At 21.4% G+C, this 23,721-nt stretch overlaps 10 protein-coding genes across 10 annotated transcripts; 5 read left to right on the top strand and 5 right to left on the bottom strand.

Moving 5' to 3' along the window:
- Window positions 1-154: 154 nt before the first annotated feature.
- DDB_G0282241 (hypothetical protein) lies at window positions 155-2,632 on the bottom strand (the record flags this gene model as incomplete). Its single annotated transcript, XM_635212.1, has 1 exon — window positions 155-2,632. One exon carries the CDS (start codon window positions 2,630-2,632, stop codon window positions 155-157), a length of 2,478 nt encoding a protein of 825 aa, XP_640304.1.
- A 220-nt stretch (window positions 2,633-2,852) lies between these two features.
- Window positions 2,853-4,371, top strand: DDB_G0282239 (N2227-like domain-containing protein; the record flags this gene model as incomplete). Its single annotated transcript, XM_635211.1, has 2 exons — window positions 2,853-3,739; window positions 3,867-4,371. 2 exons carry the CDS (start codon window positions 2,853-2,855, stop codon window positions 4,369-4,371), a joined length of 1,392 nt encoding a protein of 463 aa, XP_640303.1.
- Window positions 4,372-4,723: 352 nt separating this feature from the next.
- DDB_G0282237 (DDT domain-containing protein) lies at window positions 4,724-7,735 on the top strand (the record flags this gene model as incomplete). The annotated part of the gene is made up of 3 exons (XM_635210.1): window positions 4,724-4,830; window positions 5,060-5,232; window positions 5,358-7,735. 3 exons carry the CDS (start codon window positions 4,724-4,726, stop codon window positions 7,733-7,735), a joined length of 2,658 nt encoding a protein of 885 aa, XP_640302.1.
- A 1,208-nt stretch (window positions 7,736-8,943) lies between these two features.
- Window positions 8,944-10,265, bottom strand: rfc5 (replication factor C subunit; the record flags this gene model as incomplete). The annotated part of the gene is made up of 4 exons (XM_635209.1): window positions 8,944-9,391; window positions 9,467-9,706; window positions 9,789-10,002; window positions 10,124-10,265. The coding sequence occupies 4 exons, from the start codon at window positions 10,263-10,265 to the stop codon at window positions 8,944-8,946; spliced, it is 1,044 nt and encodes a 347-aa protein (XP_640301.1).
- Window positions 10,266-11,066: 801 nt separating this feature from the next.
- Window positions 11,067-13,103, bottom strand: DDB_G0282233 (hypothetical protein; the record flags this gene model as incomplete). Its single annotated transcript, XM_635208.1, has 4 exons — window positions 11,067-12,215; window positions 12,295-12,579; window positions 12,750-12,906; window positions 12,988-13,103. The coding sequence occupies 4 exons, from the start codon at window positions 13,101-13,103 to the stop codon at window positions 11,067-11,069; spliced, it is 1,707 nt and encodes a 568-aa protein (XP_640300.1).
- Window positions 13,104-13,922: 819 nt separating this feature from the next.
- DDB_G0282231 (hypothetical protein) lies at window positions 13,923-14,096 on the top strand (the record flags this gene model as incomplete). Its single annotated transcript, XM_635207.1, has 1 exon — window positions 13,923-14,096. One exon carries the CDS (start codon window positions 13,923-13,925, stop codon window positions 14,094-14,096), a length of 174 nt encoding a protein of 57 aa, XP_640299.1.
- Window positions 14,097-14,543: 447 nt separating this feature from the next.
- Window positions 14,544-15,060, top strand: DDB_G0282229 (hypothetical protein; the record flags this gene model as incomplete). Its single annotated transcript, XM_635206.1, has 2 exons — window positions 14,544-14,717; window positions 14,842-15,060. The coding sequence occupies 2 exons, from the start codon at window positions 14,544-14,546 to the stop codon at window positions 15,058-15,060; spliced, it is 393 nt and encodes a 130-aa protein (XP_640298.1).
- Window positions 15,061-15,930: 870 nt separating this feature from the next.
- DDB_G0282287 (hypothetical protein) lies at window positions 15,931-17,806 on the top strand (the record flags this gene model as incomplete). The annotated part of the gene is made up of 3 exons (XM_635205.1): window positions 15,931-16,417; window positions 16,457-17,130; window positions 17,213-17,806. The coding sequence occupies 3 exons, from the start codon at window positions 15,931-15,933 to the stop codon at window positions 17,804-17,806; spliced, it is 1,755 nt and encodes a 584-aa protein (XP_640297.1).
- Window positions 17,807-17,901: 95 nt separating this feature from the next.
- On the bottom strand, window positions 17,902-20,268 carry DDB_G0282227 (hypothetical protein; the record flags this gene model as incomplete). Its single annotated transcript, XM_635204.1, has 1 exon — window positions 17,902-20,268. The coding sequence occupies one exon, from the start codon at window positions 20,266-20,268 to the stop codon at window positions 17,902-17,904; it is 2,367 nt and encodes a 788-aa protein (XP_640296.1).
- An 893-nt stretch (window positions 20,269-21,161) lies between these two features.
- Window positions 21,162-23,428, bottom strand: DDB_G0282225 (hypothetical protein; the record flags this gene model as incomplete). The annotated part of the gene is made up of 2 exons (XM_635203.1): window positions 21,162-22,336; window positions 22,480-23,428. The coding sequence occupies 2 exons, from the start codon at window positions 23,426-23,428 to the stop codon at window positions 21,162-21,164; spliced, it is 2,124 nt and encodes a 707-aa protein (XP_640295.1).
- Between the last annotated feature and the right edge of the window lie 293 nt (window positions 23,429-23,721).

The following is a 23,721-nucleotide window of genomic DNA, read 5'->3' as shown; positions in this document are numbered from 1 at the left end:
TCGCAACTTTCGAAAAAAAAAAAAAAAAAAAAAACGAATAAACGAAAAATTAAAAAAATAATTCAAAAAAAATAAAATTTAATTGTTTTCGTTTTTTTAATTATTTTATTTTATTTTTTTTTTTATTTTTTTTTATTGAGTGATTAATTTATTTTTAGATTTTATTTTCTAAATTTTTTGATTGATTATTAATTTTTGATAAACAATTTAAAAAATCATACATTTCAACAAAACCATTTAATAAATCTCTTCTTAAAGATTGAAATGAAGCTTCTCTACACAGATTTTCAAGATCAGCACCACTGAAACCATTTGTTAAATTTGAGATTTCAATTAAATTAACATTATCTGAGAGTGGTATTGATTTTGTTTTAATTTTTAAAATTTTTAATCTTGATAATTGATCTGGTAATTTGATTTCCAATATTTTATCGAATCTTCCAGGTCTGAGTAATGCATTATCGATCATATCTAATCTATTGGTTGCACCAATTACAATTACACCATTCAATTGTTCAACACCATCCATTTCATTTAAAAATGTTGACAACACTCTTGACTGTGCATTATCACCACTAGAATTATCTGAAAGATTTCTTTTTGAAACAATTGCATCAATTTCATCGAAAAATAGTATTGATGGAGTTGTTTGTCTGGCCTTTTTAAAAATATCCCTAATTGTTTGTTCAGAGTCACCTAAATAAGGTGAAAAAATAGTTGCACCACTTAGTGATAGAAATGATAATTTCGAACTTGATGCCACTGCTTTGACCAGTGTAGTTTTTGAACAACCTGGTGGACCATACAAAATGATACCTTTTGGTGGTGATAATCCAAACTTTTCAAATGACTCCTTGTAAAGATTTGGCCATTCTATAGCTTGTCTCAATTCTTCTTTTATATCATCCAAACCACCTATATCATCCCAACTTACATTACTAATATTCTCAACTAAATGTTCACCTTTTAAAATTGATGCTGGATTATTTTTAATTGATTCTCTAAAATCTTCAATTTCAATAAGGTATTTTTTTTCATTTTCATTTTCATTTTGTTCATTATTTTGATACTTTAATAAATTATATTTTGAAAATGCAATAAATGCAGAATCTCTACAAAGGAATTGAATATTTGCACCAACATAACCAACGGTTTCATCAGCTATTTGATCTAATAAATTGGAAGGAGTTGGTGAGATTGGTAATTTTGAACAATATAATTTTAGAATGTCTAAACGTTGTTGTTTGTTTGGTACTGGTATCTCAATTTCTCTATCTAAACGACCAGGTCTTCTAAGTGCATTATCGATTTGATTTGGTCTATTCGTAGCTGCTATTATAATTAAATTACCTTTACGAGCACCAATACCATCTAGTAACGTCAAGAATTGGCCAACAACACGTGACTCGTTTTGAGTGGATTTAGATCTTGGTGGACAAATAGTATCGATTTCATCAATGAATACAACAATTGGTGAATTTGATTTTGCAATTGATTTATCTGATGCTTCTTGAAAAATGTTTCTTAAATTCTCTTCAGTTTCACCGATATAGGAACCAGAGATTTTTGCACAATCAATTGATATCATCTCAATATCATATGCATCACAAACAGTCCTAACTAAATGAGTTTTACCAGTACCTGGTGGACCCTTTAATAAAATTCCTTTTGGTGGATCAATATTTAAAGTTTTAAAAACTTGTGGAAATAAAATTGGATAAATCATCATTTCTTCCAATAATTTAATTTGTTCATTTAATCCACCAATTTTAAAATTATTATTATTATTTAATTTAAATTTTTTAAATAATTTATTTTTATAATTTAAATTTAATAAATTTGATGAATTTGAAGAGTATAAACATGATAAACTTTCATTTGTTATTATTATTATATTTATTTTTGTTGATTGACTAATTAAACCAATTTTTAAATTATTATTATTATTTACATTTTTTATAATTAAATTAACATTATTATTATAAAGTGATATATTCATTCCACTACATATTAATTTATTTATTAATAATTGCTTTATAAATTGTTTACTACTAAATAATGTTCTTATATTTTCATTATTATTATTATTATTATTATTTGAAACTATAATTTCAATATCAACATTATTTAAATTATTTTCAAATTCATTAACTTTATAAATTTTGACAAAACTTGGATATTTTATTGATTTGTTTTGTTTTTTATTTTGTTCTTGTTCTTGTTGTTCTTGTTCTTGTTCTTGTTCTTGTTCTTGTTCTTCATCATTTATTTGTTGGTTTAATATTAGTTTTGAATTTGATTGAATATAATAATTTTGTTGAATATATCTTGAAGTCCAAACTTTTGATATAATACATTGTTTATTTTGTTGTTGTTGTTGTTGTTGTTTTTGTTGTTTTTGTTGTTGTTTTTGAACATCAATAAATATCCAATCTCCTAATTTTAATGATAACTTTTCCATTAATTGAATTGACATATAACATAATTCATTTATTATTGAATCTTTTTCATTAAAATTATTATTTTTATAATCATCATAAAATTCATTAAATCCAATAAACTCGTCAATTCCAACTGTATATCTATCTAATGGTAATAAAACAATTGAATCTTCATTTTCATTATTTGGCATCTCGGTTCTTTTTGGTGTTCAAATATTTTTATTAAAACATCTAAATTTGAATTTTTAATTTTTTCCCGCACACCTCCATAAAAAAAAAATAAAAAATAAAAAAAAAATAAAATGAACCAAAACAACAAAAAACAAAAAAAATAAATTTTTTTTTTTTTTTTTTTTTTTTTTGGGAAAATGAATTATTTGTTCAAATTCATCGAGAAGTAAAATTTAAGATATGACTAAAAATAAATCTAAAAATAAATCTAATAATAGTAATATTAGTAATAATAATAATAATAATAATAATAATAATAATAATAATAATAATAATAATAATAATAATAATAATAATAATAATAATAATAATAATAATAATAATAATAATAATAATAATAATAATAATAAAAATGGGGAATCTCAATTAAAAAATAAAAATAAAAATATTAGTGAAAATCAACATATATATGATAAACATAATCATGATCATAGTCATGATCATAATCATGATTATGATGATAATAATGAAGATGATGAAGAAAAAGAAGAGTTAGAACATTACCAATTAATTGTATCTACTTTATTAAATTATTCACAATATTCATTACATTGGGTTAAAGATATGCAAGATTTCTTTCATTATAAATTAAGTGAAGACGAGAAAAAACTATTACCAAATTATAATGCAAAAATGGAGGCATTGGCAAGAGCAGTACTTGTGAATTCTCAATTCTTAAAAAAAATTGGTAATGAACATTGTAACATATTTTCACAATCATCAGATAATAGTGCTAATAGTGAAAGAATTGTAGATCCAACCAATTTAGATCACATTAAAATAGATTATTTCATGATGGATCAATTAAAAAGTACAATTAGACAATTGGTTAGAGAATGGAGTGAAGAGGGTAAGCTTGAAAGAGATCAAGCATTCGAACCAATCAAACAACAACTTTTGGAAATATATGGCCATATACCATTTCAAGAAAGATCCAAAATTAGAGTTTATTCACCAGGTGCTGGATTAGGTCGTTTATGTTTGGAAATCGCTTCATTAGGTTTTTCTTCTCAAGGTATTGAATATTCCTTTATGATGTTAATAGTTTCAAATTTTATGTTAAATAAGTAAACTATTTAAAAATTTTTATTTTTTTATTTTTTTATTTTTTTTATTTATTTTTATAATTATAAATTCTAATCCAATTTTTTTTTATTTTTTTATTTTTTTTTATTTTATTTTATAAAAAAAAAGAGTTGAAAAAATTAATGAATTTAAAATCCATCCATATATACATCAAACAGTAAATGTTTTAAGAGATATTGATCAATTAAGAACTGTAACGATACCAGATGTTTTATCAAGTGAATTGTTACCAAAGAATAATCCAGCATTAGAATTTTCAATGTCAGCAGGTGATTTCACAAAGAATATTGAAGAGAATTCATTCGATTGTATATGTACTTGCTTTTTTATTGATACAGCACCAAATATTTTGGAATATGTTGATTGTATTTCAAAAATTTTAAAACCTGGTGGAACTTGGATAAACTTTGGCCCACTATTATATCACCATGCTAAAAAAAAGGACTCAATCGAATTATCCTATGAACAATTACGTTATTTAATTTGTAAAAAACAATTCCAATTTAAAAAAGAAGAGATTAGAGATGCTGAATATTGTTCAAATCAAAAATCTTTATTAAGATCAATTTATAAATGTCAATTTTTTGTTGTAATAAATAATAAACCTACATAAATAAATTTAAATTTTATGATTTTTATTTTTTTTATTTTTTTTTACTTTTTTTTTACTTTTTTTACTTTTTTTATTTTTAATTTTTGATCAACACTGTTTAACACAAAACAATTGTGGAAAAAAAAAATTTCTTAGGCGCCAAACCTATTTTTTTTTTTTTTAACCCTTTTAACACAAGAATCCAAAATTTTTCAATTTTTCATAATTTTTTTTTTTTTTCTTTTTTTTTTTTTAATTTTCGAAACAATTAAGCAGATCACCAACAGTTAAAATAATATTAATAATAACAATAATATAGTAATATCTATTTATTTATATTTATAAATTTTTTTTTTTTAAAAAAAGAGAAAAAATGCCACTTCATGGAAAAGATCCCTTTGAATTAAATAAAACTAGAGTAAAATCTGGTGAAGAATATTTCGTTATTAAATTCACAAAAGAACATTTTAAAAGATATAAGTATGTATTTAGTATTATTATATATATATATATTTATATTACTTTATTTTATTTTTCATTTTTTTTTTTTTTTTTTTTTTTATTATTATTATTTTTTTTCAATTTTTATTATATTATATTATTATTATTATTTTATTTTATTATATTATTTTATTTTATTATTTTTATTATTATACTAAACCTTTTCTTTAATATAAAAAAAAAAAAAAATTAAAATTTTAATAATTAGGGATTATATTGATAGATATGAGTTATATAGACAAAAGATTTGGACATGTTCAATTACAGGTAAACAAAATTTAACATTTGAAGAAGCATTATTAAGTGAAAAGAATGCTTCTGAAAAAGTTTCAAAAGTGTCTGAATTATTATTACCACATTGTTTAGAATTTATTCAATATAGTAAAGTATTTTAAAAATATAGTTAATTATTATTATTATTATTATTATTTATCATAAATCTAATTAAAAAAAAAAAAAAAAAAAAAAAAAAAAAAAAAAAAAAATTAAAATTTAATAAAATATAGAGGAAATTACACTTGAAGAAATGACAAATCAATTATATGAATTTTTATTGATGAATTATTATCCAGGTGAAATTGTATCTTTTAAAAAAGCAAATGTTAAATATACTGGAAGAATCATAGAATTATTGGAAAACTATAATGAATCTGATGAACAATCAGATAATGAACAACAAAAGAAATCATCATCATCTTCTTCAACAACAACAACAACAACAACACCAACTACACCACCAACAACAACCACCACAACATCAAGTTCAATCAATGCATTATCAGCAATACCAATACCAAAGAAAGAAATTAAATTACAATTGTATAGTGATGATGAAAATGAAGAAGAGGATGAAAAAAACAATGGTGACACCTCTTCTGATAAAAAAGGTGAAAAAGAAAAAGAAAAAGAAAAAGAAAAAGAAAAAGAAAAAGAAAAAGAAAAAGAAAAAGAAAAAGAAAAAGAAAAAGAGAAAGAAAAAGAAAAAGAAAAAGATAGTGATACTAAATCAGTTAGAAAATATGTTGATCCAAGAAAGAAATTAGATTCAATTAAAAAATATTATAAAATTTATGTTGATTCTCAAGGTAAAAACTTTATTATCAATATTAAAGATATCCAAAAGAGAGAACCACCAATCTTTAAACCAATGGTAAAAGATACCATTAAAACTGTAGCAAAAAAAACAAAACATCTTGGTGGTTTTTGGGAGGTTGAACCAGAATTAATTAAAAAGTATAATTTAGAGGGTTTGAAAATACCATCATCTGTAAGGAAAGAGGTTGAACAACATTTAAAAAGAAAAAGAATTGCAGATGGAGAAATACTTGAAGATACTGAAGAGGAAAGTGTAGATATTGAGAGTAATGATAACAGTAATAGTAATGGTAATAGTAATAGTAATAATAATTTAGATAGTAGTGATGAATCAGAAACTGAAAGAAAGAGAAAGAGGCCAAAATATCCAATTGAGGATCAAGATGTTGATCGAGAGAATGAAGAAACAGGTAAAGAAAATGAACGTCCAATTGCATCTTCAGATTTCTTTTGTTTATCAAATACTTTTGGTGACTTTTTAATGGTCTGGCATTTTCTTAATCATTTTGAAAAGGTGCTACTCTTATCACCTTTCCCATTGGACGATTTTGAAATGGCAATTCAACATCATACAGAAACCAATATCTTGGTGGAATCTCATATTCGTTTAATGAAAACCATCTTCACTTTACCATCATATTCAAGTGGAACACCAAAGAAAACCTTTGGTGGCAAAGCCATTACCGATCGTAATTGGTTAGCAACACTCAGAGCATACTTTCAAAATGAAGTTAAAAGAATTGCAATCGAAGAAAAAGAGAAACAAGAGAAATTAAAACAATTGGAAGAACAAAATATTAGAATGTTAAATTTAGCAAATGAATTACCAGGTTCTGATGATGAAGACGATGAAATGAAATTAGATGAAGATGGTAATGAAATTAAAAAAGATGTTGAAATGAAAGATAATGATGGAACTAAAGATACTAAAAAAGATGATGAAGAGAATGAAGAAGAGGAGGAAGAAGAGGAAGAAGAAGAAGAAGAAGTTGCATCTGATGAAGGTGAAGAAGAATGGAAAGAAGAAAATGAAATTATTACATCTGCAGATGCAAATACAATTTGTAAAGTTTTAAAGAAAAAGAATTATTTTAAACTCTCTGTTGAAGAAAGAATTTACATTCTCGCTTATTTAGTTAAACAAACTATCGCATCTGAAAAGATTCGTAAACATTTGGAAAAGAATGTTGAATTGGGTAATGAAGTTAAACAAGAGAAAAAAGGTATCATCTTAGAGGAAAAACAATTAAAACAAGATGATGCTGCCGCTGCTGCTGAGGATGATGATGAAAATAATGAAGATGATGAAGAACAACAACAACAAGAAGTTAAAAAACCAAAGGGTGCTAAACAAAAGAAACCAATTACTCCTGTCGTAGAAAAAGAAATCGAAAAGCTAGAAAAGAAATTAGAGATTTTAGATGAAAAGTTGGAGAAATATTCCACACGTTTAGAATCACTTGGAAGAGATAGAAACTATAGAAACTATTGGTATTGGTATCAATTGCCAAGTAAAATTTATGTTGAAAATGAAAATGGTGGTTGGGAATACTACTCTAGTAAGAAGGAGTTGGATGACCTCATCAAGTATTTGGATAATAGAGGTATTCGTGAAAGAAAGCTTTTATTCAATATTAAACCAAAATATGATTTCATTGTTAGTCAATTAGAGAAAAAGAATAAAGAAATTATCGAACAAATTCAATTTGAATCAAAAAGATCTCAACGTATTAAACAACTTTATACTGAAAAATCCTATATATCTTGGGAAAATAAATATGATTATTAAAAAAAAAAACAATAAAAATAATAATAAAAAAAAAAAAAAAAAAATAATAAAAAAAAAAATAAAAAATAAAAACAAAATTAAAAAATAATAATAAAACAATAATATAAAAATAATAATAAAAAATCTGAAAACAATCGATATTAATGATTTTTATATTATTAAACTTTTTAAATAAAAAGAAAAAAAAAAAAAATTAAAAGAAATAGTAAAGGTCCATACTCCATTACCCATTTGAATTCAAATCCTACTGTGTTGGTTCTTACTCTCTTCTTTCTTGTATTTTTTAAACTTGATAACTATTGAAATAACATGGCGAAAAATCTATTTAGCCTATATCAATATTTTTTTTTTTTTCCTCTTTTTTTTTCCTCTTTTTTTTTCCTCTTTTTTTTTTTTTTTTAATTTTAAACATTACCAATAAAACAAAAAGATTTGATAAAATATCAGGTTTTGAAGGACTTTCATCCATCTTTATTGGTTGTTTGGATTATCTGGAATATTTAATAAAAAAAGGATATTTTCAAAAAAAAAAAAACCCCTTTAAAAATTAGGTTTTTTCTCAAAATGCCACTTGCTTGGTTTGTGGATTGGATAAAAAAAAAAATTTCTTTGAATTGGAAATTGGATGGTTCCTTTGGATTTAAAAAATCAAACTTTTTTTTTTTTATTATAAGATAATCACAGTATACTTGATTATTTTCTTAGAAATTTTTTTTTAAAAAATAACACACTTTTAAAAAAAAAATTTTATATAAATTTCTTTACAATTTTAAAATTATTATTTCTATATTCCTAAATTAAAAATGCAACAAAATATTACCCCAATTGTAAGAAATTTATATTATACAAACCATTAAATATAATTCCTAAAAAAACAATCAACAAAATTTTAATTATTATTTATTTTTAGAGAATTAAATTCGCACAACCAGATGCTCTTAGATCAAATTTTTGTAATAGCCCAATGTTAGTTGGCAAGCCAGTTTTCAGAATTTAAACAAATAAAAAAAAAGATTTTCTCCTTTTTTTTTCAGATATACTTTTTGTTTTTTTTTTTTTTTTTTTTTTTTTTTAATTATTAAATTTATTTTGGATGTATTTATTTGTTTTTTAAAGCATTATAATAAGTTTTATATATTTTGTTTTAATTTTTATTTTATTTTTCTTTTTATTTATTTTTTTTTATTTATTTTTTTTTTAAAAAACAATTAATTATGTAATAATTCATCATCCCTTGACAATTGAAAACAACCAACTAAAGAACCTAATTGTAATTTCTCAGAGGAACCAATTGATAGATTATATTCGATATCTGATAAATGAGATAATAATTTACAAAGGATAACATTATCCAAATCAATTTGAACGACGAATTTTTGAAGTGTTGCGATGATATCATTCAATGATAAACCTTTTTTCTTTTTTAAATCACTAATATTTTGAAAAGCTTCTTCGTAATCACTATTTAATAACCAATCAACCATCAATTCAATATCAGATGGCATTGGATAACCTGTACATTTATAGATTGCTTCTTCTGTAATGTTGTTATCTATTGAAGACATTGATACTGATTGTAATATATTTAAACATTTTCTCATATCACCACATCCTAATTCTAATACTGCATTCATTGCTTTACTATCAACTTTAACACTAGTATAATAATAATAATAATAATAATTAATATGATATTTTTTCAAATTATATATACATATTTTAAAAACTTACTTTTCCTTTTCAATAATTTCTTTTAATCTAATTTCAGTTGGTGGAGTTGGTAATGGACTAAATCTAAATCTTGTACATCTTGATTGTAAAGCAGGTATAATTTTAATAACATAATTACAAACTATACAAAATCTAGTTGTTTTTGTATACTTTTCAATTACTCTTCTTAATGCTGTTTGTGCAATATTTGTCATTGAATCTGCTTCATCTAAAATAATTAATTTATATGGTACTGTTGTACTATTTATTTATTTTTTTATTTTGTTGTTAATATTTAATTATAATTTTAAAAAAAAAAAAAAAGAAAGAAAAAAGTTCATACTTAAAAAAGAACATTGAACTTGCAAATGTCTTAATTTGTTCTCTGACAACATCAATACCACGATCATCAGATGCATTTAATTCTAACACCATTCTAGAGTAATTATCACCATATAATTTTCTTGCAATTGCTTGAATAGTTGATGTTTTACCTGTACCCGGTGGTCCATAAAATAGTAAATGTGGTAATGTATTATTATCTATTAATTTTGTAACTATTTATAAAATAATTATTATTATTGTTGGTTGTTGTTATTGTTGTTTTTATTTATTAGTAAATTATTAAATAATTATTAAAAAAGGTGTGAATCATTATTAATGTAATGTTAACATTACTTGTTTGTGTAATATCTTCATGTGCAATTAAATCATCTAAATTCTTTGGTCTATATTTTTCTACCCAAGGTAAACTTTCAAACTGTTTTCTTTCTATATCTGTTTTAAATTTATTTGTTTTATCTGCCATATCTATTTCCATGTTGTTTTTATCTGTACAGTTTTATTCGTTTTGTTTTCCTCAACTATTTTTTTTTATTTTTATTTTATTTTTTTTTTTTTTATATGAAAAAAAGGCGCAATTCCAAAAAAAAAAAAAAAATTAAAGTGAAAATTAAAAATAAAAAAAAAAATAAAAAATAAGCCAAACCTAAACACAATATTTTTTAATTAAAAATTAAAAATAAACACAATTAAAATAAACTTTATTCTGTTTTACCTTTTTTTGGACAAAAAAAAAAAAAAAAAATCAAAGAATTTTAAATAAACATTTGATTTTCTTTCGTCCAAATCAAGTGTTTATTTTATTTATACATTATTTATTTTTCACCACTTCCGAATTGTAAATCTGGTTTTGGACTTTTGGATTTTGAACGGGAAGTAAAATCAAAACTTTTTTTTAAATTAAATCCACCACCCTTTGTTGGAGTTGTTGATCTTTTTATTGTTCTACCTTTTAAAAGGTCCTCTGTTGTTTCTTCAATGTTACCATTTCTTTCTATATTTTTAAATCCAATATTTAAGTTAGTAATTTATAAATTAAAAATATAAAAATAAAAATAAAAATAAAAATAAAATAAAAGAATAAAAATAAAAATAAATGAATATTCATATAAAAATTTTTTGATGGATTTTGTTTTTTTTTTAAATGTTTAATTAAAATTATTAAAAAAAAGGGTAAAAAAAAAAAAATAATAAAAAAAATATTATATACAAGTTAATAATATATAAATAAAGTATAACTATTATTATTATTATTATTATTAATTATTATTATTATTAATTATTGTTGTTGTTGTTGTTGTTGTTGTTGTTGTTCATAATTATTTATAAATTGTTGTTGATATTGTTGTTGTTGTTGTTGTGGTTGACTAAGGATTGTTTGATAGGAAGATGAATTTGGGTTTGATCCGAACATACCACCTCTTTTAGAAAAGGGTATTAAAGTTGTTGGTAAAGTTTCAGGCAACTCATAACCCTTTAATTTAACATTGACCAAATGCATAGCTAAAGCAAACTCTTCTATATCCATTTTACCATCACGATCGACATCTGATAATCTCCAAATATGAGCCAAAACATTGTTAGGTAATCCTGATTGAAATAATGGACCCTTTGCGACTTGACCTTGAATCTTTCCATCCATTGGATTTAAGGAATTGAATAATGGTGCAAATGCACTGATATCTACATTCTCAAATAGAGTCCAACGTACATTTTCATCTACTTCATCCAAAGCGAATGGATTCAATTCGTAGGCTGAAGGTTTATGTGTACCATCGATTGGGAAACGTGATAAAAGGTTAGGGAAATCGACAGCCAACACCTCATTCAACTGGGCCAACATTTTTTCATTGATCTTTGGGAACTTGGTAAAGTCATGCACTTTCAATACGGTACGATAATGATCAACATCTGGGAAATCACCCATTGGAATTCTTGAGATTAAACTAATCTTTTGAAACTCTTTATCCAAGTTTGCAATTAACTCTGCTTGTTTCTTCTCTTTACCAAACACTGGCATCTCGCTACGAAGATGATTCAATATCAATGCATGAACCTTCACCAAACGTGATCTCTTGACTAAATCATTCACTTTTCTAATAGCACCATTCTTTGGTAATAATAATATATCCTTAATTAAATCCACCATCTCTGAATATAAAAGGTTCTCTGTCTCTTTGTTTTGTAATGGTCCACTCCAGAATGAACCAATCGTAACCTTCTTCACCTCTGGTGTTGTAATAACTCTTCCCAATGACCACATTAATCCACCATAAACACGTAACAATTGTTGTGCATTAATATTATCTGCTTTATTCAATACAATTCTAATCTTTTCATCATGTCCTTTTAATTTTGTAATTGCTTCTCTATATTCATCTGAAATATCAAGTTTATGTGCATCAAATAATAATAAAATCATATCTGACTGAAAAAAAAAAAATAAAAAAAGTTAATAATTTTTATTTTAATAAAATATAAATATAAACAAATAAATATAAACTTACTCTTTCAGCAAACCATTCAACAATTTGTGGAAAATCATAAGATCTACCAACTTTTTTACCTTCATTACCACCATGAGTTATAATATTTAATACACCTGGTGTATCAATGAAACTAACTTTTTCTAAAATTGGTGCATTACTTAATGAACATTGAAATCTTCCCATAAATCCGTTACCAAATTTCTCTAATCCTTTAAATGGAAAATCTTGTGATTGAACACATACTATATTACCTGGTAAAATTCTATCATCTGTACCATGCATTACTGCATTAAATCTATCAGTCTATAATTAATAATAATAATAATAATAATAATAATAATAATAATAATAATAATAATAATAATAATAATAATAATAATAATAATAATAATAATAATAATAATAATAATAGATAAGTATATTAATAATATGAATAGAAAAAAAAAAAAGGTAAAAAAATAAAAAAAACTTACAGATGGTTCAACGGCAACATTACTTCCAACAAATGGTTTCTCAAGTAAATAATTAATAAATGAAGTTTTACCAGTACTATATTGTCCTAATAATAAAATCATTGGTTTGGCTGCAATATCTGCATCTGTTAAAGTTGGTGAGAAGAAATCTCCAAATCTATTATTTTTTTTTTTTTTTTTTTTTTTGTGTTAATAAAAATACAAATAAATATAGTTATAATTTGAATGGAATATTTACTTTGTTAATTGTTCTAATGGTTTTATTTTTGAACTGTATAAACTTTTTAAAGCATCTGTTGATGTTGCAAATAATTTATCAGTTTCTTTTTGTTCTTGAACATTAAGTTTCTTCATTTTTTTTTTAATTTTTTTTTAATTTATAATAATAATAAATATATTTGTGTATGTATATACAGTGATATCTGTGAGGGAATTGAAAAATTAAAAAAAAAATTTAAAAATTAAAAAAATGAAAAAAAAAAAAAATAAAAATTAAAAAAAAAAATAAAAACAAAAAACAATATAGCAAATCTGTAAAAAAATATATTAAATATTAAAAAAATAAAATACAAAAATAGTCTTTTTAAATAAAATAATAATTTAAATTGAATTAAAAAAAAAAAAAAAAAAAAAAAAAAAATCATATGAATATACTCGAAAATTTAAAAAATTAAAAAAATTTTTTTTAAACACGTCGGTGAATCCACCTTTTAATTATTTAAATATTTAAATATAATAGCAAATTAAATGCATATACCCAAGGTTTAAATAGTTTTCAAATCAAATCTTCTTTTTATTTTTCACAAGTAATTTTATTTATCCCAAATTAAAAAAAAAAAATTAAAAAAAAAATTAAAAAAAAAATAATAAATTAATAATAAAAAAAAAAAAAAAAAAAAAAAAAAAAAAACAAATAATAATATAAGATAAAAAAAAGCTTATAATTGAAATGATTTAGTTAAAAATAAATAAATAAAAAATAATATTTTAATTATATTATTTCAAACATAATTAATATTTTTTTTTTTAATTTTTATTTTTTTTTTTTTAAATTTTTTTTTTTTTTTTTTATTTTTTTTTTTTATTTTTTAAATTTTATCGCGTTTTTGTGTGAACACATCAAATTATAATTTATTATTTTTTTCATTTTTTTTCAGATAGAAAAAAAAAAAAATGAAATCAAATGTATTCATTTTAATTTTTATATTATTTTCAATAATAAATTTATCATTCGCAAATGAACAAACTAAAAAACCACAACAACCACAACAACAACAACAAACCACATCACCTGTAAATAAATTAGAAGCAAAACTTTTTGCACCAAATGGTATATCATTCATTTAAAAATAATATAGAAATATAAAAAAAAAAAAAAAAAAAAAAGAAGAGTCAATTTTACAAATATTAACCATATACATATAATAATAATAATAATAATAACAATAATAATAATAATAATAATAATAATAATAATAATAATAATAATAATAATAATAATAATAATAATAATAATAATAATAATAATAATAATAATAATAATAATAATAATAATAATAATAATACAATAGATGCTAAATTTAGTTCATATAGGGTCAAACTAAGAGATATAAATACTTTCAATGAAATTGTACAAATCCCAACTAAAGATGGAATATTCTCTTTGTAAGTTTTCAATACTATTTTCAATCTAAAATAATATAATTTCAACTATTAATCTCAAACTATACCAATACCAATATTATTTTTATTATTATTATTATTGTTATGATGGTAATCAATTTTAGTGTAAATATGTCAAATGGGTTGTATTCTTTAGAGATTGAATCAATGCAATACAATTTCCCACATTTCAAAGTGGATGTTTTAGGTAAGAATAAGATAAAGGTTAGACCTGCTGAAAATGAGACCTCCATCCTTCCTTTACCTTTACAAATTAAAGCAACTCATAGAATACCCTTTTTCCAAGTATGTTTTAATTCTTACTTTATATGAATATATTCCACATTTTTATATATGTACACACATATATACACACACACATATATACACACACACGTTTACTAAAAAAAAATTTTTAAAAATTTATTAGCAACATGTACCATTTAGTATTTTTAGTTTAGTCCAAAATCCAATGGCAATTTCAGTACTTTTCACATGCGCATTAATATTTTTATTACCAAAGATGATGTCCTTCATTGAACAAGATGAAGAGACTAAAGAAGCTTTGAAAGCTTCAACTCCAGCTTTGGTTCAACAATTACCCGAATGGCCAACAATCACTCAAAAACAATTGGAAAATAAAGAATAACTTTAAATAAATTATAAAATAACAATAATAATAAATAAAAAAAAAAAACAAAAAATAAAAAATTGGTTATAAAAATAGATGCGAGTTTTTGACAAATTTTTGTAATTTTGTGAAAGAAAAAAAAAAAAAAAAAAAAAAAAGATTGAAAATATCGAGATCCCATTATTTGTTGAATTTTTTAGATTCAAAGAATGAAAGAAAATTAATTCTTTTTTTTTTTTTTTTTTTTTTTTCGTGATTGATAGTGTACAAATTTTCATGTGAATATACCACGTTTTATTTTATTTTATAATTATTTTTATTTTTTTTTTTTTTTTTTTTTTGTGTCTTATAGCAAAATATATTAAAATAAACTATATTTATAAAAAAAAAAAAAAAAAAAAAAAAAAAAAAAATAAAATAAATAAATATAAAAATCTACAAATTCATCGAATCCATAAAAATTCTATTAGCCATTTTTTTTTTTTTTTTATTTTTCTTTTTCACACAAACCGCTATTGTATTTAAACAAAAAAAAAAAAAAATCTTTTTTTTTTTTTTTTTTTTTTAAACATTTTTTTTTTTTTTATACCCAATTTCTTTCACCCACTATTATTTGAATACAGATTAATAAATTTAAATTTAGTTCAATCTTGATCACCTTCCTCAAAAATTTTTTTTTTTTTTTTTTATAATTTTTAATAGTTTATATATTTGAAAAAAAAATAAAAAATATATATATATTAAACCCCCTCAACCGCAATTCACACACGCCTTTGCTCATCGAATAGCCCATATTAAAAAATTTTAATTTTTTTTTTTTTTAAAATACATACAAATAAAATAAAAGAAAAAAAAACAATATTATATTATAAATAAAAAAAAAAAGAAATGTTTGGTAAATTAGTAGACTTAGAAGAGGATGAATTTATTGAAGAACCATTAACAAGATCATCAAAGAAAGAAAAGAAATCATCATCTAGTAGTAACAGTAGTAGTAAAAAGAAAGAATCATCATCATCTACAAGTGGTAGTATTAGTAAAAAACAAACAACAACTACAACAACATCAAGTAGCCCAAGTAATCATAAAAATCATGATGAGGATGAATTTGATGTAATTCATAGAAAGAATGAAAGTTCAGGTAGTATTAGAGGACCAGTACCAATTACAGAGGATGAATTTAATCAAAGAATTAATTCAAATTATTATAGTTATGATATTTATTCATCATCAGAGGATGAAGCAGATGATGATCATAAAGCAATTAAAAAAGCATCATCATCTTCAAAGAAACCAAAAGAGATTAGACCAATAACCTCATCAAATGAAGACAACAGTGGTAATGAAGTTGATGGTGTACGTGGTGGCAGTGGTGGTAAAAAGGATAATAAAACTGATATTAAATTATTAACAGAACAACAAAGTTCGCTTGACAAAAAGATATCATCACATTTATCAGTTATCGATCGTGGTTGGGTATTGGAAGCAGAACATAATCATGCAACTATGGAGGGTGAGTTATTGAAAAAGAGTAGATTCGCCGCAGGTTGGAAGAAATATTATTTCGTATTGATTGGTAATCATTTACATTATTTTAAAACCAAAAAAGCAAGAAAACCAAAAGGTACAATCACAATCTCATTCATCACACCACCAATCCCATTGAAAGAAAAGAATCTTATCGATATGAAAACTCCAAACGTTGGTAATTATCAATTACAAATCTTTTCAAAGAATAAAAGAATCGATTCACTTTGTGCCTCTACAAATGAAGAATTTGAACAATGGAATTCAGTTTTACAAAATCTAGTTAGAACTAATCTAACTCAAACCGATTATGATGAACGTCTCGAAGCTTACACTGTAGTTTCACCATTGTTTGAACAAAAAACTCAAGTTGAATTGGATCGTCTTTTAATTTTACTTCAAGAGATTGATACTTACTCTTCAAATATTTTGAATAAATCTAAAAAAGATAAATCTGGTAATCTATTAATAATGGAAGATAGTGATGATCAAATAACTTGGAAAGGTTATTATTTCGTTTTAGTTGAAAGATGTTTATATTATTATAAAAGTTCAAAAATGGTAAACTATTACATTATATATATATACATATATATATATGTTTTTATTAAATCTTTAGATTACTAATTTTTTTTTTTTTTAGCCACCACAAGGTGTTATTACATTAAAATATACAGATATTTCAGTTTGTGATTCACCAGATCTTAGACATTGCTTTAAATTATCAACACCATTAAGTGTATTTATATTGAAAGCTAAACATCATGTTGCAATGAAAGATTGGGTATTAGCATTAAATAATGCAAAAGAAGGTAAGAAATTAATTGATATGCCACCAATGGATAAATTAAAATTAAATCAACAACCAAGAGTGTCAGAAGAAGGTGTTCATCAACAACCAATCAATGGTTATGGTAAAAAGTTCACTGCAACTTTAATTATCACACCCTTCGATTTACCACCAACTGAAAAACCAGCTGTTGTCAAATTAAATTTAGGTAATAATACAATTGGTCGTTCTGAAAGTTGTATTGTCACTGTTGGTGATAAAAAAGTATCAAGAAGCCATTGTAAAATTGAAGTTTCTGAAAATTCTGTAATTATCATTGATTTAGGTTCTGGTCATGGTACTAAAGTTAATCATAAAAGAATTAGTAAAGCTTATCTCTTACCTGGTGATACTATTAAAATTGGTAAAACTCTCTTAAAATTAGAAGCTGTAAAAAAGAAGAAATAAATAAATTAAATAATAAATAAAACAAATAATAAATAATAAATAAATAAAAAATAAATAATTTGTTGTACAACCATAGAGAAATATAAATAAAATTATTATTTATTTAAATATTTTAAAAAATAATTTTTAGTTATAAAAGTTTTATCTGTAAAATTAATATTTTTATCAATATTTTCAAGGTTTGGTTTAAATCTAATATCTTTAATTAAAAATTGAATTATTTCAATTGAACCTGTTACTTGTAAACAATGTTCAAATAATGATTGTAAATTATTTTGAGATAATAGTGTTGGATAGTTATTGTATATGAATGATAAAACTTCAATTCGGTTAAACTTTGAGATTGTATTTAAACATCCCTTAAAGTTTTGAATAAATGTATTATTATTTGTTAGATTAAAATAATCAATTATAAATTTAATTGATTTTAAATCAATTGATTTAATCATTAAATCAAATGTATTATTTAAATTTTCCATTGGGATATTAATTGGTTTTTCTAAACATTCCTCAAAAATTTCTTCCATCATTCCACATGCATATATATTATAAATTGATGAATTTTCAAATTGTATATAAAATCTACGATTGTTGATTATATCTTGTTTTCTAAAATCTATTACATATTTTAAATTTTCAAAATTATTAAAACAATGATAATATTCATGATCAATAGGAGTTATTTCTAATAATTTTTTAAAATGTTTTAATGGGAGATTGGTATTTATAGTTTTAATTGCATAAGAATTTGACCAAAAATTTGATTCTATTAATTTATTTTGAAAATCTTGAATATTTTCAAAAATAAATTCATTTAATAAATTATTTACACATGGTATATAATTTTCAAGTTGTTGATAATAATCTTGGGTATAGTTGTTTTTAAAATGGTATAGTATTAAATATTTAATTTCAACCTTATTATACATATTTACAATTTCTAAAATTTCATTTAAATTGAATGTTTCTCTAAATCTTTGATAAATTAAATCAAACATTTCAGTTGAATTAATAAAAGAGTATATTAAATTTGATGGATTAATTTGAATATTGAAATAATCTAGTTGTATAAAAAGTTGTTGAATCAATTCAATATTTCCTAAAGTAATAAAAAATTTTATAACATCAATAATTGAATGTTTTAATTCTGGTGCAATTGTTGTATCTAATTGATGATTAACAACATCTTGAATAAATATTTCACATTTTTGGTTCATTATACTTTTACATGATCTAAATAATGTGTATGATTCGAAACCCAAAAAATAAATTGATTTACCATTAATTGTAGGATCAATTGGTAGTTTATTAATATTTAGTACCAAATCTTTATAATCTCCGTGTGATATTGAAATTTCAATATAGTTATAAATATTTGTTAAAAAATCTCCCCATTGTTTAGGTGGTTCATTAAAATAATAATGTTGATAATAAAACTTCATATTAACATTAAAATTAATATTTGTAAATTTTGAAGCCATTCCAACTAATTTTGAAATTATTTCATTATTAGTTTCAATATCTTGTACATTACTTTCTAATTCTTGTCTAGTTAATTTCATTTTAATTTCATCCAATTCTTTAATTGATAAAATTTTAATTGAATTCGTTAAATTTGGATTGGGTGAAATAAATAATTCCAAAGATGATTTTAAATATGAAATTGAATAACAAGTTGATAAAATAAATTCAAGATTTCTTTTTTTAATTGAAAAATCAATGAAACATTTAAATGAATTATTACCAATAGGTGATGGTAATGGTGCATTTAATTCTTTTACTAAATATTCAATTGAATCATTTATTTTATTAAAATTTATATTTTTATTATGTTTTATTACTTCAAACATTGAATGGGCTTCTTGTTTTGTGCCTTCCACATTTTCATTGTATAATAAATAATTCCATATTTTATTATAATCTTCATTGGTAAGGTTTATATTAAAAGATTCTTTTAAAAAACTTGCAACTTTGAATGACCCATTTAAAATTGAACTTATTAGAATTTCTTTACTATTATTTGGGACAAATGAAAAATGTTTTATTAAAACTTGAATTGCAACTATATTATTACATTTGATTGCATATTCACAAATTGCATCCATTGAAGAAAGGAAATACTTTGGATAATTTTTAAATAAATCTTTATAAAAATCAATTGTTTCATTTGAATTAAACTTTTGGAAAATTAATTCAAAGGGAATCTTGGTTTTTGGAAAATTAAAATTTAAATTTCTTGTTTTTTTAATTTTATCTATTAATAAAATATGTAAGTTTTCATTTGTTGTAATTGTATTAACATCATTTAATTGTAAATAATTATATATTCCATATAATAGGTTTATTATTGAAGTTTTATTTGTTTTTAAATTTTCAAAAATTACTTTTTTTATGTAAACATTTTCCCAACAATAAAAAAATAATTCTGAATTCCTTTTTAATGTACCATTATTTATTTCCATTTCTTTCTTTCTTTTAATTTGTTATAATTTTATTAATTATAAATTATAAAAATTAAATTAAAAAAATTAAATTATTACTATTATTATTTTTTTTTTTTTTTTTTTTTTTATTATTATTATTATTTTTTTTTTCTTTATGGCAATATAAAAAATATTAAAATATTAAAATATTAAACTATATTTAATATAAATAATTTTAACACCTAGATAAAATAATAATTTTAATAAAGTGTTAAATTATGAAATTTAAAAAAAAAAAAAAAAAAAAAAAAAAAAAAAAAACTATTAATTGTAACATAAATAAACAAATTATTTTTTTATTGCACAAAACGATTGTTTTTTATAGTGTTAAATTAAATAAAAAATTAATTTTAATGATGAGAACATGTAAAATGAATTTAAATTGTGTGGTGTGTGATCTAAAATAAAATAACAAATTAATAATTTCAAAATTACAAATTAAAACCCCCATATTAAAACCTAGTGTTGTTATTATTTTTTTTTCCAATTTATTGATAAAAATTTAATTTTATTTTATTTTTATCTTTATTTATTTATTTTTTTATAAAACAATTTTAACACAAATAAAAAAAATAAAAAAATACAAACAAATTTGTAATTTTTATTCTCAATATCTAGTAAATGAAATAATTTTTATTTTTTTAATGTTTAATAACAATAATTAATTAATACCTTTTTAATTTACAAAAAAATTTTTTATTTTATATTGGTTTGTTATTATTATTAAAAATATTTTAAAACGATCAAATATAAATATATTATCTTTGAATAGTTATTATTACAATAACAAACACATAAAAATAAATGTTATATATAAAAAAAAAATTATTTTTATTTATTTTATATATTTAAAATTTTATTAATATAATTTTTTAATTTGAAAAATTAAAATAATTTTTTACAATCGGAATAGAATATAAATTTAATAAATTTGGTTTAAATCTAATTGATTTAATAATATAATTAATTATTTCAATCGAGGCAGTTTTTTGATAACAATGATTAAATAAGAATTGTAAATTTTCTTGAGTTAGTAATGTTGGATAATTTTGAAAAATAAATGATAAAACTTGTAAATTATTTTGTTCTGATATCAATATTAAATGATTTTTAAAGAATATTTGATAATTTGAACAATTTGGTAAATTAAAATAATCAAAAATGAATTTCAATGAAATTAAATCATTAAATTTAATTAATAAATCTATACAACTATTTAAATTTGGAAAATTTATTGGTTTTTCAATATAATTTAAAATTGTTGTTTCTAATTTACCAGTAACATAATAATTTAATAAATTTGATCTTTGAGTTAATTGAAATCTACCATTTTCAATATCATGCATACGTTGATTGAAAACATAATTAAAAATTTCACTACTTTCAAAACAATGATATTCTTGATCATCTGGAGTGATTTCTAAAAGTTTTTTAAAATGTTCTAATGGTACAACACCATTTCTTACTCTATTTAGCCAACATTCACTTTCAATTAGTTTTTGTTTATGTTCTTCTAAATTATTGAAAATAAATTCATTTAATAAATGATTTGGCAATGGATTATAATGTGCTACTACTTTATTATATTCATTTGGATATTTTGATTTAAAATGATCTAAAATTAAATAAGTATTTGTTCTATCATTATTTGAATCAACAAGATCATAAATTTCATTTAATCTAAATGCATTTTTAAATTTAAAAAATATAATATCAAACATTTCAGTTGAAGTTACTAGAGAATATGCTTGATTTGGGTACCCTGAAACTATTACATAGTTTTTATTAATTTCTGCAAATAATTCTAAAACTAATTTTGTATCACCAAAAGTAGCTAAAAATTTAATAATATCTAAAACTGAATGAATCTCAGTTAATGGTTTAGTTCTAAATGTGAAATTATCAATAATATCTTGTACCATTATTTTAAAAACATTTTCAATATTATTTTTACATGATCTAAAAATTTTAAATGATTCTTTACCAGTGATTATAATTGATTTACCTTTTTGATGTGGTTCAAGTTCCATTAAATCAACATTTTCAACTATTCCTTTATAATTACCATGTGCAATTAAAATTTCATTAAATAATGATAAATTTTGATTTTGATTTTCAATTTCATTAAAGTTATATAATTATTTTCATAATGTTGATAATAAAATACCATATTAAAATAAAAATTAATACTTGTAAATTTTGAAGCCATTCCAACTAATTTTGAAATTATTTCATTATTAGTTTCAATATCTTGTACATTACTTTCTAATTCTTGTCTAGTTAATTTCATTTTAATTTCATCCAATTCTTTAATTGTTAAAATTTTAAATGAATTGGTTAAATTTGGAAATGGAGAAATAAATAATTCCAAAGATGATTTTAAATAGGAAATTGAATAACAAGTTGATAAAATATATTCAAGATTTCTATTTTTAATTGAAAAATCAATAAAACATTTAAATGAATTATTATCGATAGGTGGTGGTAAGGGTGCATTTAATTCTTTTACTAAATATTCAATTGATTTATTAATTTTACCAATTGGGTCATTATTTGGAATAGTTTCTTCTATTACAAGGTCAACATTCTTATTTAATAATAATTTCCAAATTTCATCATAATCAATTTGGTTTAGTTTTGGATTAAACTTTTCATTTATTAATTTTGAAGTTTCGATAGAACCTTTTAAAATTGAATCAATAAATAATTGTTTACAATTAATTGGAGTATAATTAAAATTATTTACTAAAACTTGGAATGCAACAACACAATCACAGGCCATTGAATATTCTGCTGTTATATCAATTGAAGATAAAAAATAATTTGGATAATTTTTGAATAGATTATTAAAAAATTCTTTATCAGTTTCATTTTTAAAATTTTTAAAAATATTTTCAAAAGGAATTCCAGATTTTGAAAAATTAAAATTTAAATGATATTTTTTTTCAACCTTTTCAACTAACAATTGCTTTAATCCTTTATTTGTTGCCATTAAATTTACATCATTCATTTGATAATAATTGTAAATACCAAAATTTGGATTTATTAATTCTGTTTTATTGGTTTTAATAAAATTAAATATTAAACCTCTAATATAAACATTTCTCCAACAGTAAAAAAATAAATTATCAATTTCCATATCTTTTTTTTTATTATATTGTTTTATATAATTATATATTTGCTGTTTTTTTTTTTTTTTTTTTTTTTTTATCTTTGCTGTTATTTTTAATTTTAGTGTGCCAATTTTTTTTTTATTATTTTTTTTTTTTTTCGTATATCTTTGCAGACAAATTTATTTTTGCTTTTTTTTTTTTTTTTTTTTTTTTTCAAAGGGTTTTTATTTCAATCCCAAAGACGATAAATGGACGATAAAAAATTTATTTTTTTTTATTTTTTTTAATTATTTTTTTTTTTTTTTTATTTTTTGATTTG

The sequence above is a fragment of the Dictyostelium discoideum genome (genome assembly GCF_000004695.1).
Source record: "Dictyostelium discoideum AX4 chromosome 3 chromosome, whole genome shotgun sequence".
Classification (NCBI taxonomy): Eukaryota; Evosea; class Eumycetozoa; order Dictyosteliales; family Dictyosteliaceae; genus Dictyostelium; species Dictyostelium discoideum.
This window is presented reverse-complemented; position numbering and strand designations above follow the sequence as displayed.